The 16,441-nt window shown below is 39.0% G+C and overlaps 1 protein-coding gene across 1 annotated transcript in view; it reads left to right on the forward strand.

Moving 5' to 3' along the window:
* Positions 1 to 16,441, forward strand: part of LOC134754459 (E3 ubiquitin-protein ligase MYCBP2) — a 283,481-nt gene that overhangs the window by 230,560 nt on the left and 36,480 nt on the right. Inside the window, exons 51-59 of the mRNA XM_063690792.1 lie at positions 3,342 to 3,539; positions 6,900 to 7,093; positions 9,679 to 9,829; positions 10,131 to 10,369; positions 10,628 to 10,759; positions 11,548 to 11,774; positions 12,008 to 12,119; positions 12,949 to 13,185; positions 13,645 to 13,759. Coding sequence (XP_063546862.1) covers positions 3,342 to 3,539; positions 6,900 to 7,093; positions 9,679 to 9,829; positions 10,131 to 10,369; positions 10,628 to 10,759; positions 11,548 to 11,774; positions 12,008 to 12,119; positions 12,949 to 13,185; positions 13,645 to 13,759 — 1,605 coding nt within the window. The remainder of the gene's footprint in view (positions 1 to 3,341; positions 3,540 to 6,899; positions 7,094 to 9,678; positions 9,830 to 10,130; positions 10,370 to 10,627; positions 10,760 to 11,547; positions 11,775 to 12,007; positions 12,120 to 12,948; positions 13,186 to 13,644; positions 13,760 to 16,441) is intronic.

The following is a 16,441-nucleotide window of genomic DNA, read 5'->3' on the forward strand; positions in this document are numbered from 1 at the left end:
AAGAAAGAAACTTTGAAAGTTTGGGTGGATTCGTCCTTATTAGCAATAAAGATATTGAGTATTGAGATGAGTATTGAGTCGGTTAAAATTTAAGTTTTGTGTACCTGGGCTACAAAGGCGAATGAATTGACGCCTCATTTATCAAAATCAGTTCAGTAGTTCCATGTAAACAATACATTACACGTAGACAGCAAATTCTGCCTATTTCTATTGTCTGGGAGAGGACTCTGACTTCTGTAACAGGTTTTTTATACCTAGCTCAGAAGTCAGGGACTTCAACACCTATTTTGTACTTGCTTCTGTCTATTTTTTTATTTTATTTTTTCAAATTAATTTTATAAATTATGATTCCACTCCGAAATGTCGTTTTCATGTATTTTATGTAATGTTCTTTCATTTAATACCTCATAAGTAGAACTATTCTTAGTTGCATAATATGAGCGCATTAAGGTAGAATTATTGGTGCGCTTTAGTTTTTTTTGTAAAACTTCCACAGTTTTTATCAGAAATTTATAATTTAAGCTGTGACGTATAGTTGAATAACTGGTTTCTTTTATATTAGACGCAACGTTATTATAACGTTTTTAGTTGAGCTATAAAATATATATACACGAACTTTTCTCAAAAAAAAAGTGGTTTTTCTTTGTTTGTAGCTCCTAAAATATACATTGTTTTTATAAATAATGTATTAACGAATCATAATATATTTAATAACCTTTCGTTTCATATAGCACACGAAGGACTAAACCAAACAAACCTAAGAATATTCACAGATGGCTCAAAAACAAACGAAGGGACAGGATGTGGTGTCTTCTCAGAGGACCTGAACATACACATCACAAAACCCCTTGGTTAACACAATACGGTATTCCAAGCTGAATGTGTAGGAATAATAGAAGCTTGCAATGCTATTACAAGACGACAAGTGAAACATGAAACCATACTAATACTGTCAGACAGTAAATCGGTACTACAAGCGCTATGCAGCGACAAACTTACCTCAGAGCTTATACTTGAATGCCATCGGAGCCTCACTGAAGTGAGCAAAGAAGGCAACAAAGTAACAGTACAATGGATAAAGGGGCATAGTGGATCAAGAGGAAACGATGCAGCGGATGAACTGGCCAGGAAAGGTTCAGAAACACCGGCATATGGACCCGAGCCAATTATGCCTCTACCATTATCCTACATACACAACCAGCTAGAACAACATCACAGACAACTGCACAACAAGTACTGGAGTGAATTGAAGACATGCAGGCAAACCAAAGAAATTCTACCGGAACTGAACCACAAGCTTACCAAAATATTACTGAAAACACCAAGAAGCCAACTACGTAAAATAGTAGGATTAATAACAGGACATAACACACTAAACAAACACCTAGATAATATGGGTAAAACTGATAGCCCCATGTGCAGAGCGTGCATGGAAGAAGAAGAAACAACAAAACATATTCTCCTAGACTGTAAACAGGTAGAAGTGTATAGGAGCAAATACCTAGGTAATCCATGCACACTAAAAGAGGCAACTAGCAACCTGAAGACTTTGCTAGGCTTCGTGGAGGAGCTGGGGTGGTTAGAGTAGCGCTACCTCGTTTCACGCAAAATAGGCACATTTGGATGTCGATTTGCGGAAAATGCCCACCATAACTAACTAACTAACTAACTAACATATAGCACACGTGTATGTATAACTCGTGATATAGTTATAATTTAGATTTTGCAAATTTCGGCAGCGGTCACATGTATGACGCCATTATTTGTTAGGCACTATAGACATTGTCTCCCAGCAGTTTTATGATCCTTTTTATATTGCTAATAACATACTAGCAGCTTATGCGAATTATCCTGAAAATGACCAATTTCGATTTTTTTAACTTAAATGCATTTGTTCTAGCAAATACCTACATTTTGATGCATAATTTTCGCATTTTTAGTATGATTTTGATTATTTTGATATCAGTGTATGGCTTGAGACATCAGCTTTAGTTTTGTAGTACATTGCTTTAACGTCCGACTTTTGGTTTGGTTGAAAAACCAAAATAATCGAATTTTTTTTTCATCATTTTTATTTATTTTTAAATTTCTCTTAAACTATTGTATATTTTGGAACATATTTTATTAGTGAAATATATAATATTTCATTAGCTTTCGTTTAATATCCCACACGTGTATGTGCAATGCATAGTTTGGGTGCAAAATGCAATATTCGCAACGAGGCGGGAGTCATTTTGATGACGTCATTCCGCTGAAGTAGATGGTCGGCGCCGCTGTCTCCCGGCAGTTTTGGAGACCCAGTACCATGCCCAATAACATACTAAAAATTGGTAGCGGTTTTCGGATCTGAACTATCTCTTCGACCGTTTCCCATAAGGCATAGTACTAATCATGATAGAAAGGATACAAAATAAGTTCACTAGGTACTTATACTGGAAACGGTATGGAGTATCTTTCTATCCGCTGATGTACCCTACACTATTTGTAATTGGCATGGTCGGTTACGACAAATTAGAAACCCGTAGGAATCTGGCGCTTGCGTGTTACGTGCTTCGCATTCTCCGTGGTAGTGTAGGACAAACCTGCTCCGTAAGGCACCTCTCAGCCGTGCCTTGCACTAACTGAATCTCGTGGCCGACAAGACAGACCTTTTTTATTGCCCTATGTGGGAATTATTAAAAACATGATTGTATGTATTGTGTATGTGTAATATAAAATATTGAAATTAAATTTAAATAATTGTGTAATCTATAAGAAAGGTAATATTGAAATGTATGTAGGTAAAAAGAATTTTTTGACTATTGTGTCATTAAATAGATTGGAATGATTGTGTAATATATTGAAATTCAAATTGACATAATTTAGTTAAGTAAGTAGTAATAAGGTTCATTTAAGGCACTATTGTGCCTGTAGGATTTACCTGTAAAAATAGTTGCTCTGTTTAACAAAATAAAAAAAATAAAAAATTACCACTTTAGAAGTGTCTCTCGCGCAGCGTTTAGAAAAAAAATATGTTAAAAACCTCAATATCATTTTTGAAGACCTATCCATAGATGTATGGGTTTGATGAAAAAAATGTTTTTGAGTTTCAGTTCTAAGTATGGGGAACCCCAAAATTTATTGGTTTTTTTTGTGTGAAAATCTTAATGCGGTTCACAGAATACATCTACTTACCAAGTTTCAACAGTATAGTTATTATAGTTTCGGAAAAAAGTGGCTGTGATATACGGACGGACAGACAGACAGACAGACAGACAGACATGACGAATCCATAAGGGTTCCGTATTTTGCCATTTGGCTACGGAACCCTAAAAAGGTATTTATTTCATTTGTTATTACAGCATACCAACTTTGGTACATATATTGCGAGAAATGTCGCGACAAAGCGCTGAAAGCAGTTTCGTCGGTGAAACAATCGAAGACCAAATCGGTGTCTGACGTGTGCTACGAGCGCAGCGGCGACGCGCCGGAGGTCGACCACCAGATCATGAAGGAGAACGCCATGTTTCTGCTGGATTTAGCACCTTTGACTAACTCGGGTATGTATTTATAAATGAAAAAAAAAAAAAACTGGTAAATATTTGAGCCGTTTGAAGTATATTTGAAGAAGATTTTTACTACATATTTACAATGTGAAACTCCTCGTAAGTGTTCGCGTTCTTGTAAAGGTTAAATCTCTTGTCTGTGTATTGTGTGATAAGGATCCTGACCGAATTCTTAGTAATTTTTTTACATCTTTTTCGAGAACGATTTTTTCTGCTTTTAACCTCTTCTAACCCACGATTTTTGACCACCGGTAGCGCCAAATAATGTATCATATTTTTTCAGATACGTTTGCATATATTTTTTATTAATTTCTCAAAAACTGCTCCAACGATTTCGATGAAATTTTCAATATAGGGGCGTATGCAAACGACAATTCGATTAAGCTAGGGTACATTTTGAAATTATGAATTTTGAGTTTTCACGGTAGCCCGGTGGGTACTAAATTGTAAAGTAATGATGCGACTTAATTTTTAAGCCATAGACACGAGGCAGAAAAATCGATCCATCTAGGTTTTATTGTTGCTAAGATTCGATGTTGAGTGTTTTTTTTAATTAGTCATACAATATTTATAAGTTTTATAACATACGTACATTAATTGGGGTCCCCAATCAGGGACCGGACAACCCTTTCCACGATAAAACCCTTTCAATGGGCGATACTTAAACACGGCTAACACATTGAAAGACTTTCCCTTTTGAACTGCAAGCCCATTCATACCCTTACCTTTGACTAACCCTTACCGAAAAGCTAACCAAAAATAAGGCTAGCTCTTAATAAGGGTTACCCTTATCTTTAAGCGCTTTTTATAAAGGTTTCCCTTTGCGTGAAAGAGACAGGATTAGTATATATCTACGGTAGTGTATGAAAAGGAAAGAAAATACGTGCAAAGTCAAAGAACGCCGCCGTCGCCGCCGACGATCGCTCGGATTCGAAGTAATGTGTGCTTTATGAACAAGGTAGATGACTTAAATTAGCACGCTTATATGCGAAAAGGGAAGCCCTTTATAAGGCTAACCCTTATAAGCAATATGCAAGGTGTTGGTGAGCGGATGATAAGGGTTTTGTAAGGGTATTTGGGCTACCGATTACTCAAATCTGGTAGCTTTATATAAGGGTTTAAAAGCAAAACAAAGGGTTTCGTCTGGCAAAGGGTATGGTGAGTTAAGCCTTATGCAATACCCTTATAAAACCCCGATAAGGGATAGCGGGCCGGTCCCTGTCCCCAATCCGCATTGTGCTAATGTGGTTGCCCACGTTTCCACGTGCAGTGGGATGTAAGTAAAGCCTGACCAGGAATATATGATCATTGTCAAGAGGGCGCTATTATTCTCATTTATATGGCAACAGTTCAGTATAGTCTGAACAATGTGGATTGGCAACTCGTTTGACTTACATCTCATGATCATAATCATAATCATAATCATTTATTTAACTCCAGACAACAATGGTCCATCCACAATATTACAAATTAAAAATTACTTCTAACTATCTCTATCTACTTTTATTCAGCGTAATCAAAATCAGAACCCATTTATTTGGTGTCTACACTTTTTTTATAGTCGGTACTTCTTTTTTGCCGTATAAAATTCATATATTTTCTTACGTATCACATATAGGTCAATTTTTTTATTTTTGGTTAGCATAAAACCTCAGGAGGTACAACTTTCTCGTAAAAATCCGCGTAATCGATGCCTCCGATTTACCTAGAAAATATCAATTTACATATATGTATTTAATTTAGTCGTAACATACCAGATGGTGTGACTACTATTAGCCACACCGTCAGCTTAGCTCAGCTCTATAGTTGAAAAAATCCAACCCACCAACGGAGCGGCAGCTGACGTTCACGAGGGTTCATCATACATAGCCGTTAACCGCTATACGAGTTTTCACCCGGGAGGCGATGACTGGCGAAATTTGCGCCTGGCTCGCGGTCCATTAGTATGAGTTATTAAAATTAAGTACTATCTCGGACGATCGATGTTCGAAATGTCATTGATATGTCACAATTTTCAATTGTTTGGTTGAATTAAATGTAATGCTCGCGTTACAACAAAGCTATATGCATCATTTAACTAATTTTTATATTTATTTTTTTGAAAATTAACTATGTGTTTAGTTTTCTTAAACGTACTTAACCATACCCCGAAGTTTACGGAATTCAATAAAAACACGGTGTATATGATCGTGATGATGATACAATCATTTGTTACATTTACATAAAATATAGAGTCTAATTTCATGAATTTTCTAGTGAATGCCTGCAAAAAATTGCAGTATGTTAGATTTTTTGCCGCTTATGTATGAAATGTTAAAAGAGGTCAGTAACTTACAGGGGTATACATAAACCACCATATGGTAGCATGTTTGTAAACACAATAAATCAATTCCCTACAACTGTGTAGGTGGTGCGCTGACGTGCCCAAAATGCGCTCGAGTATTTAGCAAGAAGATATACCTAGGGTGACGTGAGCCACCAGAGAGTGGTCCAGCTACACTCTATTAACGCGAGTTAAACATTGCCTACTCCAGAGCACACAGTCGCTGTGGCCGAGATCGGTCAGGAGCATCATCAAACATAAAGTCGAGCATTGCCTTGGATGTAGTCTGATATTTGTTTGTTACCGGCTAAATCTTACCGTTTTATTTGCTTGTTAAATGCATTTAGAATTCTTTGTTAATAATGAAACGGAATTCGAAACTTTTATACTATTAATTCTGTGACATCGTTGACATTGACATTATGAAAAGGTGTTTTTTTTTACAACACAACAATAAATTACTCTTAATCTAAACTATACTACCATAGAAACTAATAAAATTGGAGAGAAAAATAAAGAAATACCAAAAATAATAATAATATGTCACATTTAAAATAAACCACACATTTCACATTTCACGCACACACATTCAGTCACATTTTAAATAATCAGCCGTATAAATCGTCCCGCGACCCCCCCGATGCTAAGGTGCCCATCACGCTCGCCGCGTTGCTACGTTGAACCGCGATGGACAATCTTTGCATCAGGAAGGACCCAGAGCGAGGTTCCAAACCTCTCTCCCGCATGCGTCTTCCCACTTCCCCGAAAAAGGCCTTGGCCTCTGCACACCAGCACCCCGTAATTTCAACGGCAAGAGGGACAAATAAATAGTTCGCCAGGACCTCGTATTTCTCCCGCTTGCGAACTGCAGCAACCTCGGCTGCTGCCCCTGCCGTTCTTACGGTACGGCCAATATGCCACGCCGCGAAAGTGCTGACTCACGTTGCGTCCCACACTAAACATTTCCCTCCGGCTAAATGCGTATATTGTATTGTGTGTACAAACTTACAAAGCAATCAAATCGTTTTTAGAGTCCCTCTCGGCGTCGCCCTGGCACGAGTCGGCGGGGCGCAGCCCCCCGACGCCGCCCAGCAGCATGTGGCAGCCGGCGCCCCCGTTCCAGTGCCTGGCCGCGCTGGGCGCCGCGCCCAAGACCAACGCCGCCGTAGACACTGCCAAGTATCATTCACTCGGACGCCCTCCACCGCCAACGATCGCCCCAACGGTCAGCTGATTAAACTATTTGCATAAGTCTTAAATTAATTACTCCTTATCTTGGCACGAGTTACTCCCTCGAGTTATGTAGGCGAAGCGGGGTACTGCGCATTATTTCTTACCCCCTTATTCACAAAAGATTATTAACGTCATTTTAGATTTCACATTCGTTACTTAGAGTTTAAACCATTCAAACTGCGGCGTTTCGTTCAAATATTGGCGTGCAATAAGACGGATACAGAAACTATAACAGATACTTAGTTAAATTTGTTTTTAGGAAGTATGAGGCCTATTTTATTAGATATGAATAAAACTGCATGCAAAGTTTATTTTAATCGTATATAAATTGACCGTAGTTATGCAGAAACCACCAACCCCTTTTTTATCATTGCAGAAAGCAACCAAAACCACTGTTATGGTGTGTCACATTGACAAAAAAAAGTTGGTCGCTTCAGAACTACGGTCAATGGATTAAATCCGGAATTAATAAATTCTTGGCAAAAAATTCAGTTTTGGTACAAGCTTTTATTGCTGACTGTGCTTTTCTTTCCACAGGCAACTACTTAATACTCATCGAGACAATTCTGACAACCCCAAACACAATAAGGTTGCGTTGTTTGTCACAGAGTTCATATGGCCTCCTATTTCCATCATTAGATCCGCTCGACCCGTTATCACCCGACTTACTTACATATGTATTATTATGTATGCAAATTTTCAGCTTCATCAGAAACCGGGAAGTAGGTCAAGTTTAACTTGCAAGATTTGATAACAGACCCACAGACAGACAACTAAATAAAAGCTTGTAAAAAACTAAAATATTTAGACTACAACGGTTACACTCACTTGAATTTTTTGTCGCTATTGGCGACATGTTTCGAGCCCGTCGGGGGTCCTTCCTCAGGCACAAGTGCTCGCGGCGGCTGCATTCCGTGCACTGCAAGCTACCGCTGTAGTCTAAATATTTTAAAATATGTCTCACTAAAGTTGAATTTCGATTGTAAAAATTTGTACAAACAATTTCCCTTTATATACTACTAGGTAACTTAGGTTGGCATTCCACCCGTCCAATATCTTGGTCCAATGTCCAATTATTTTTTTTTGTTACTTTGTACAACTGTCGTACTTTGGGTTGGTGCGTCGAAATAGGCGTTAAACACCAATATTATACTCACCCACTCAAATTAAAATTTCTGGTTTACTTGTGTCTTAATTTTCTATGTTAACTTGTTATATTAATAATAACGTTTTTTTTTTATATCAATAATAATGTTTGAATGTTAATAGGGTATATGACTACTAGTCAAATCAGTATCTTTTTTCGAATTGTCAAAACGATTTGCTACTATGGAATTTATATGAAATACTAGCATGTGACGTCACGATCCAATTACCTACTCTTTATAGTTTAATACGGGATTTAAAATATATATTGTGTCTAAAAATAACTGCTGTGTACGTTTCTCTATTCTTCTTTTATTTCTTGCATGGTGTAATAGTACATAACCACAGAGGTTCCAGGTCATAAATGTTCCAAAAAAAAGTACTACAGAGGCTGGGAAGTAAGGGGTTGCCGGCCGAATGCATATATACGGCCAAACTTAGTGAGGCCGGATAGTTATGAGGCCGACAACCCCTTTTCACGCCGATGTATGTATAGTGCTTTTCTCAAACATGGAATGAAATAAATAAATAAATCTCCACGAAATGTATAGTGCTTTTCTCAAACATGGAATGAAATAAATAAATAAATCTCCACGAAATCAAAGTTTTATTTCTAGAAAAACTAAAAGTAAACTAGTCACAAAATAACACGTGTCGTATATTTTACACGTAGTTTATCAATTTATTACACAAATTTTCAAGATATATTTATGTATCTTTAATTTTTGCGCGTTGCATCCGTCTGACTGTTGTTTTAGCCACATAACTACATAGTTTTTTATGTTGATATTATGCTTCACATACATCGTTGCCTTAAACATGTAGTATAATTAACTGGTATTCATTTAATATTTTCGTCGGAACTCATATTAAATAACACAATCAACAACGCACAATAAATCCAATAAAATAGAATTACAGAATGAAAAATGTTCAACTTTACCTCCAAAACGATTAAAAAAATACCTACGTGTGTCTGAGACCAGCATACGCTTAGCCTAAGTTAGAAGGTCCCCACAGAAAACCAGCGCCTGAGATTGCCACGGCATTATGCTGAGTGGGGATCCTATTTTAGCGTCCAAATGTTTTTATTTCTGCGTGCCTTGTTTTTTAGGGTTCCGTACCCAAAGGGTAAAAACGGGACCCTATTACTAAGACTCCGCTCTGTCTGTCTGTCTGTCTGTCCGTCTGTCACCAGGCTGTATCTCATGACTTATGAACCGTGATAGCTAGACAGTTGGAATTTTTAACATATGATGTATTTCTGTTGCCGCTATAGCAACAAATACTAAAAACAGAATAATATAGATATTTAAGTGGGGCTCCCATACAACAAACGTGTATGGGAATTCGCTATAGTAATATAGTCATTATACCTGTGTAGATTAGTAGTAAATAGAAACTTGAGGCACATAGGTAACTCCATTGCAGAACGGTCCGTACGGCGGCGAGGGTCTGGCGCGCGGGCAGTGGCCGCGAGTGCACCGCTCCGTGTCGATGGGGCAGGCCAGCGGCCGCGACCTGGCGCACGCTACGCCGCTGGCCCGCCTCCACCGCTCTACGCAACATGACAGCCTTTCTGGTAACCATCACATGTTTTAACGCTTTCTCACAAGGTACGCTAAAGAGGATACAGACACAGAATAGATAATTCTGTACTACGCAGAATTCTCACTGTCCAGCAAAACCGATGTGCGATGAGCGAAAGGTTGTTCACGTTGTTTCTCTTTTTGTTTTTTTTTTGTTGTAATTAGTAGAATTAGACGCATTTAATGGCTGCCCGAAGCGGTCCCGAGACGGGCTTTTATTATACTGAAATAATAGTAGGTATTCATATGCTTATTTACTAATTGTCTTGATTATCATTATTACCATATTTCTAGGTGCGGGCTCATCTCTCCTTGCCCAACCTAGCGCTGCCCTCCAAAAGTTAGTCGGTTGCGGCGAATGCACTGGCGAAGGTTGCGGCGTGTCGGCTTTTGAACCGCCTCGGATAGACCCCGAGGCGCTCATGCGTAGCCCGGTGCTGTCGTTTGTGCTCGCCAACCGCAACCTGCACTCCTACAGGCAGAAAATGGATGCTGCTGTTAGAATAAATACTGTTAGACAATATGCCTTTGAGGTAAACATAATCTTATCAATTGGTGGGTTTTATTTTATTTTGTCAAGGTCAACGGGGGTAATTGTAATTATAAAATAAGTTTAGAAAAGTGATAAGATAGATAATTTTAAATGCCAGTAAACAGTGAACGTATTTTTCCTATCTGACTGTCAAAAGCCCTTTGCACAAATGACGCTACACTTACCAGCTGATGCAGTTACCTGGTTGACCTTAATTTAAACCTATTTAACGTAAAATGTAATCAATTAAATATTGCAGGCGTTAAATTGGCTACTGAGGTGTTCGACGCAACCTACCTGCGTACACGACGTCATGTGGTGGTTTTGTACAGCTCTCGATAAATACGCTACAATCGTTCCCCCTCCACTGGCGTTAGAAGATAATAAAGAGGTAATCAGTTTTAACGTTTACATTACTTACATTAACTAAAACTGTTAAAATATATTGTTGTAGTTATCAAATTGAATTTGAAATTGTGAGTACCACTCTGAAATAAATTAGGCTTATACACGGTGTTTTTTTAACTTTGGTTAACTTCGGGATATTCAAGGAAACTGAATGGCTAGTAAATTTGCATTTATTATTTATTTACATACTTTATTTTAGTTTTTGTAAAATTAAAATGCTGCATATAGCGTTGTTGTAACATGGGCAATATGGGCATGCTATTTAACTTAACCAAACAATTGAAAACTGACGTCAATATCATTTTCACTTCTCATGCTCGTAAAGTTCTACTTTAAGTCATGCGTAGACGACATAAAGTTACTTATTATGTTCTATAGCATAAAGTAAAATCATCTATTACGACCCTTATTGATTTCGCAATATAGTCCAAAATCTGCCATACATACTGCCAGCCCTGCCGGCGCGCCCCCGACCGGTCCGAGTACAATTTTCTTTAGTCTTTAATAAAAACAGTGAAAAAACCTAAAATATTGGATATTTTTTATTATAATCACAATCGAAGTGAAAAGCAGTGTATAACTCAGGCATAAATGTAAATTTTTTCGGCTATATTATAATATTAAATTCCCTAGTTCTAAGAATAAATTCCCTCTGATAAAAATGGATCGTCCTTATCATGGCCTTGTTGTACAATCTACTATTATTTAACCGTGAGGCGGGCCGGGGCCTAACGAAGGCTAAATTATCAGTTATAATATTCATTGCATCAGGCCGGTGGCGCCGAGGTAACACGCACGGCGGCGGCGGCGACGGCGTCGGCGTGCGCGCTGTGTCCGGGTGGGCGAGCGGCGCGCGGCTCGCGCGCTGCCCTGCACGCTTTCCTGGGCTCGGTGAGCGCGCTAGCGCCCGCGCTGCCGCCGGCCAGCGCCGCCTCACTACAGGCCGTGCGATGCTGGGCGCTGCATTACTCGCCGCATGACAGAGCGTTCCTACACAGGTGAAATTACTATTATACTGACCTGTTGTAACATTATAATCCGCTTAATAGTAATAAAACACTGGAATATAATTTTAAAACTTTATTAAATAAATTGTATGATAATAACTAGCTTTATGTCGGTTTATTTTATATGTAGTGTGCAGATAATTCAATAAAATAATCATATGACCTGTTTATGTGCACATTTGTTAAATGTTTTGCTTGTGATCTCTAATGCTGCTCGGAATCAGATCGCAAGTTTTTAGTGTGATCAGCAAGATATTGTCGCACTCTGAAGACGGAGTTTACGAAGAAGGCGTCCTCGGCGCTTTACATGAGAGCTTTCATAGCTATCTTCGGAAGGTATGGAGTATCGTCAATCGCTCACGTGACTATTTGTAGTAATCTAAATTCTTAGTCTCCGATTGATACCGTTCGCTTCGGACTGCGTCGCGTCACGCTCTAATCAAATGTTGCAGTCCGAAACCAACTCCTCCTCGCTCCTCCTTAACGAGTAACCAAATTGAATGTTATCCCTCAGCCTACAGAGAATGATTGTCTAATTTTATCTAATTATAAATCACACATTATTTGCTCTGTTGTGTCGCGTGAATGCATTGATAATTTAAAATAATATAAATTAACATAAGTACTAGGTTTGTTTGTATTTGCTCTATTCGATGTTAATATGTAATAATAACAATAACTACAATAGCCCAGTCTCATTGTCCACCCAAACTTCAATCCATAGACCGGTATACTGTTCACTTTTTCTACAATAGTCCCAATGCCTGCTGCGACCGGTTCATGGTTGTCTATTGTTGCGCCTGTGAACGGGTTCCAGGAGGCGTTCTTCTATATGACATTAAAGCTCTCCAAGGGGCCTCTACGTGTTGAATCTATATCCCCATGCAAGCCTATCAAAAGACCGGGATTTATAGGCCCGTGAAATCTAAGGAGATACAATAACTATACGAATAAATGGAATCATTTCGGCTTCAAATATTTGTAAAATAAAATCTTAAAATTTAGAGAGAAAGTGGGTTGACTAATGGCGGCCAAGAGAGGCAGGCTGATTTTGGTATAATTAATGGTTGTTTTCCATGTTAAAAGGTCCTATAGCAACTGCATAAGGTATAGTTTGATATGAAATACAAGCATAACAGTATAGTGCACCCCTTAATCGTTGCAGGATAACTTTGTATGGACTTGCGGCGACGTGACAGGCTGGTGCGACGTGAGCGTGTCGTCGCGGCAGGGCATGGCGGGCGCGCTCACCGACGGCAGCACCGAGACCTTCTGGGAGTCGGGCGACGAGGATCGTAACAAGGCCAAGTGGGTGCAGGTGGCGCTGCCTGCGCCTGCGCCCGCGCCGCCCGACCGCCCCTACGTCGTCTGCGTGCATGTTGACAATACCAGGGACACCGTGGTATGATTACGAAACATTATATTTACATTTTTAAAACGTAGGAGGTTCGCAAGCCGTCGCATATTATTTTTTTATGTGTGACCACACAGAACTTTTTACAGTTTTCCGATTTTGATAATTCTTTTTTTATTGGATAGGGTATACCTAGAAATTGGTCCTATATAAATATAGTAAATCCTACTCTAAAGGGTGGGAAAATAGGGGTGATTAAATAGGATTGTGTAGATTATAGCCACAAAAAATTATAAAATAAAAACTTTTTAACAAAAAAATTCAACCGCCAAAAAAAAACGAAAAAAAACCTTCTTTATAATTTTGAGTCGGCGGCGCGACACGCCCCTTCGCCGGAAAATGAAGAACTTGATTGATTGGCGCCGACTCAAAATCACTTAGGTACACTTACATTATTTTATGAAATTAGTTATTAAGGTTAAATAAAATTATGCATTTTGTTCGCAGAATAAAACCTTGTTAGTATCGTTCCTGTATACCGGCGGATCCAGCGAACTGTTTCACATGCAAGATATGGAAGTGGACTCCAAGTCGGCTGCATGGCTTTGTTATACGTTGCCGCGTAAGTAAAAGAGCAACTCCTTTACATAATCCTAAGACTATCTTGTGCAATATCGATGTATGTAGCCTAAAAACTAGACTCACTTATGGGACTGGCTATACTTACTTACTTACTTACTCCTCTGGCGCAGCGACCCAAAGTGTGTCTTGGCCTCCAACACGACAGTTCGCCACTGATCCCGGTCCTGTGCAGTTTCTCGCCAGTCTTGGACCTGGAGCTCGCGCAGATCAGCGTCCACCACATCCGCCCATCGGTACATAGGTCGCCCGACTGGGCGGCGTGCTGTCGGTTTTCCCTCAAACGCTCTTTTCACCGCCCGATCGTCTCCCATTCGCTCCAGATGGCCGAGCCACCGAAGCCTTTGCGCCTTTGTCACACCAATGATGTTTGGTTCAGCAACTAATTGTTCAATTTCGGCGTTTTTGCGGATTCTCCAACTGCCAGGGTGCCAGGGTCAGTGGGCCATCTGCGTTGGACCGAGGATTTTGCGGATAATCTTCCTCTCAGCCACCAGGAGCTTACTTTCCTCCTTCAACGTTAGTGTCCAGGCTTCACATCCGTATGTTAAAATAGGTCGGATTACGGTCTTGTAAATTCGGATCTTAGTGTTTCTGCTGAGAAGCCTGGACACCAAGACTTTGTGCAGAGCTGCACCGCACCGCAAGGCATTCTGAATGCGAATGTCGATTTCCTCGTCACGGGTATTCTTGTCGTTGATCGTACAACCTAGGTATTTAAATTTGGCCACCCCTTTAAACACGGTCTCTCCGACATGTAGATCTGCAGGTTTGCCTCGATCGGGTTTATAACGTCGCATGTGGAGATACTCGGTCTTACCGTGGTTTATACGTAGGCCTACTTTCAACGCTTCAGTCTCAAGGGTTTTAGTCGCCACCTGGACCCCTGCTCTACTACTACCCAAAAGAGCCAGGTCATCTGCATACCCCACTACCATATGCTTTCCATTCAGCTCTAGTCCGACTTCCAAATCTAGAACTTTTCTGAGGACGTGCTCCAGCACTAAATTAAAAAACATTGGCGATAAAGCATCGCCCTGTTTTAACCCTGTGTCCACCGAAAACGCATCCGTCAGATCGCCCTGTACCCGTACTTTCATATTACTGACCCTCGTTACAGCCTCAACCATGATGACTAACTTGTTAGGGATGTCGAAGTTCCTCAGTATGGTGTACAAAGAGTCCCTGTCTATGCTGTCGTATGCCTTAGCGAAGTCTACGAACATTACGTGTACAGATTGTGCATATTCCCATCTCTTCTTCATGATCTGTTTTAAGAGGAAAATCTGGTCAACCGTACTGCGATTTCGACGGAACCCACACTGATAATCACTGGGAATCTTTTCCGCGTACGGTTCCAGCCTTTTGAGGAGTACGTATGGTGGGACTGGCTATGCATTTTTTTATTCACAGTGTTTAACATACCAGCGCAGCAAAATCAAAAAATCAAAAAACAAAATCAAAATTTATTTATTTGTAAACATAGGTTAAATATAGTTCTTATACAATAATTTATGTTTCACTATGTTTTGCCATTTGGCATACAAATATAAACAAGAAGAGATGGAGCATGCACTAATTATAACAGATGTCAAACGAAAGTAATATGTTAAATGTCAAACAAAATAAGAGTGTACTAAATTGAAAATTAAATTAATTGAATTATAAACTAAGAGTGTACTTAAAACTAAAACAACTTAAATTCAAAATATGTCGAGTAAATATTCCATTATCGAATAGTATGCTTTTTGTACCAAAAAGTCATACAGGCATTTCTTAAATTCAGTTACATTATCTATTGCAATAATATGTTTTGGCAACTTATTGTATATTTTGGGTGCCATCCCAAAGATACTTTTAGCAAGCAAAGCCGAGTTCACGGATTGGATGTAAATTTTTTCGCATCTGCGAGCACTTTTAAACATTGAAAATTGATCGATGTTGTTTTTAATGTAAACCGCAGTTTCAAAAATGTATAGACATGGCAGGGTTAGTATATTGAACCTAATGAAATGTGGTTTACAGGTTTCCATTAATTGTAATCTACAAACTGATCTTAAACATTTTTTTTGCGCCTTAAAAGCAGCCTCGCGATCAGTGGAATTTCCCCAGAACATGACACCATATCTCAGTGTTGATGTTACGTATGCATGGTAGGCAGTCAGTAAAGCAGACTCGTTGACTCTTTTACTTAGATTATACAATGCATAAGAAAATCTGCTAAGCTTATTGCATACAATTTCAATTTGATTTTTCCACGTCAACTTATGGTCTAAACTTAATCCCAAAAATTTTGTAATGTCCGTTTCATCAATAATGTTATCTTTATATGTCACAGTTAGATCGGGCAATTTGTCTAGTCTTTGTTTAAAATTCATAATTTTTGTTTTAGTCAAATTAATGCGTAAATTGTTTCTGTTTAGCCATTCTATTACTGTTCCAAGTGTCTTGTTTATGTCAATTTGTAATGCATGTGGGTCTGAATCTGAGAATACAATTGTACAGTCATCTGCAAAGAGGACCATGGGGTGATCTATAGCTAGTGGCAAGTCATTGATATAGATAATAAAAAGCAATGGGCCAAGTACACTGCCTTGAGGCACGCCAAATTTTATTTCTTTGAAATCAGATGACACAAGCTGCTCTGTTTTTGATTTTGTACATA

Source organism: Cydia strobilella, chromosome Z (genome assembly GCF_947568885.1).
Source record: "Cydia strobilella chromosome Z, ilCydStro3.1, whole genome shotgun sequence".
Lineage (NCBI taxonomy): Eukaryota > Metazoa > Arthropoda > Insecta > Lepidoptera > Tortricidae > Cydia > Cydia strobilella.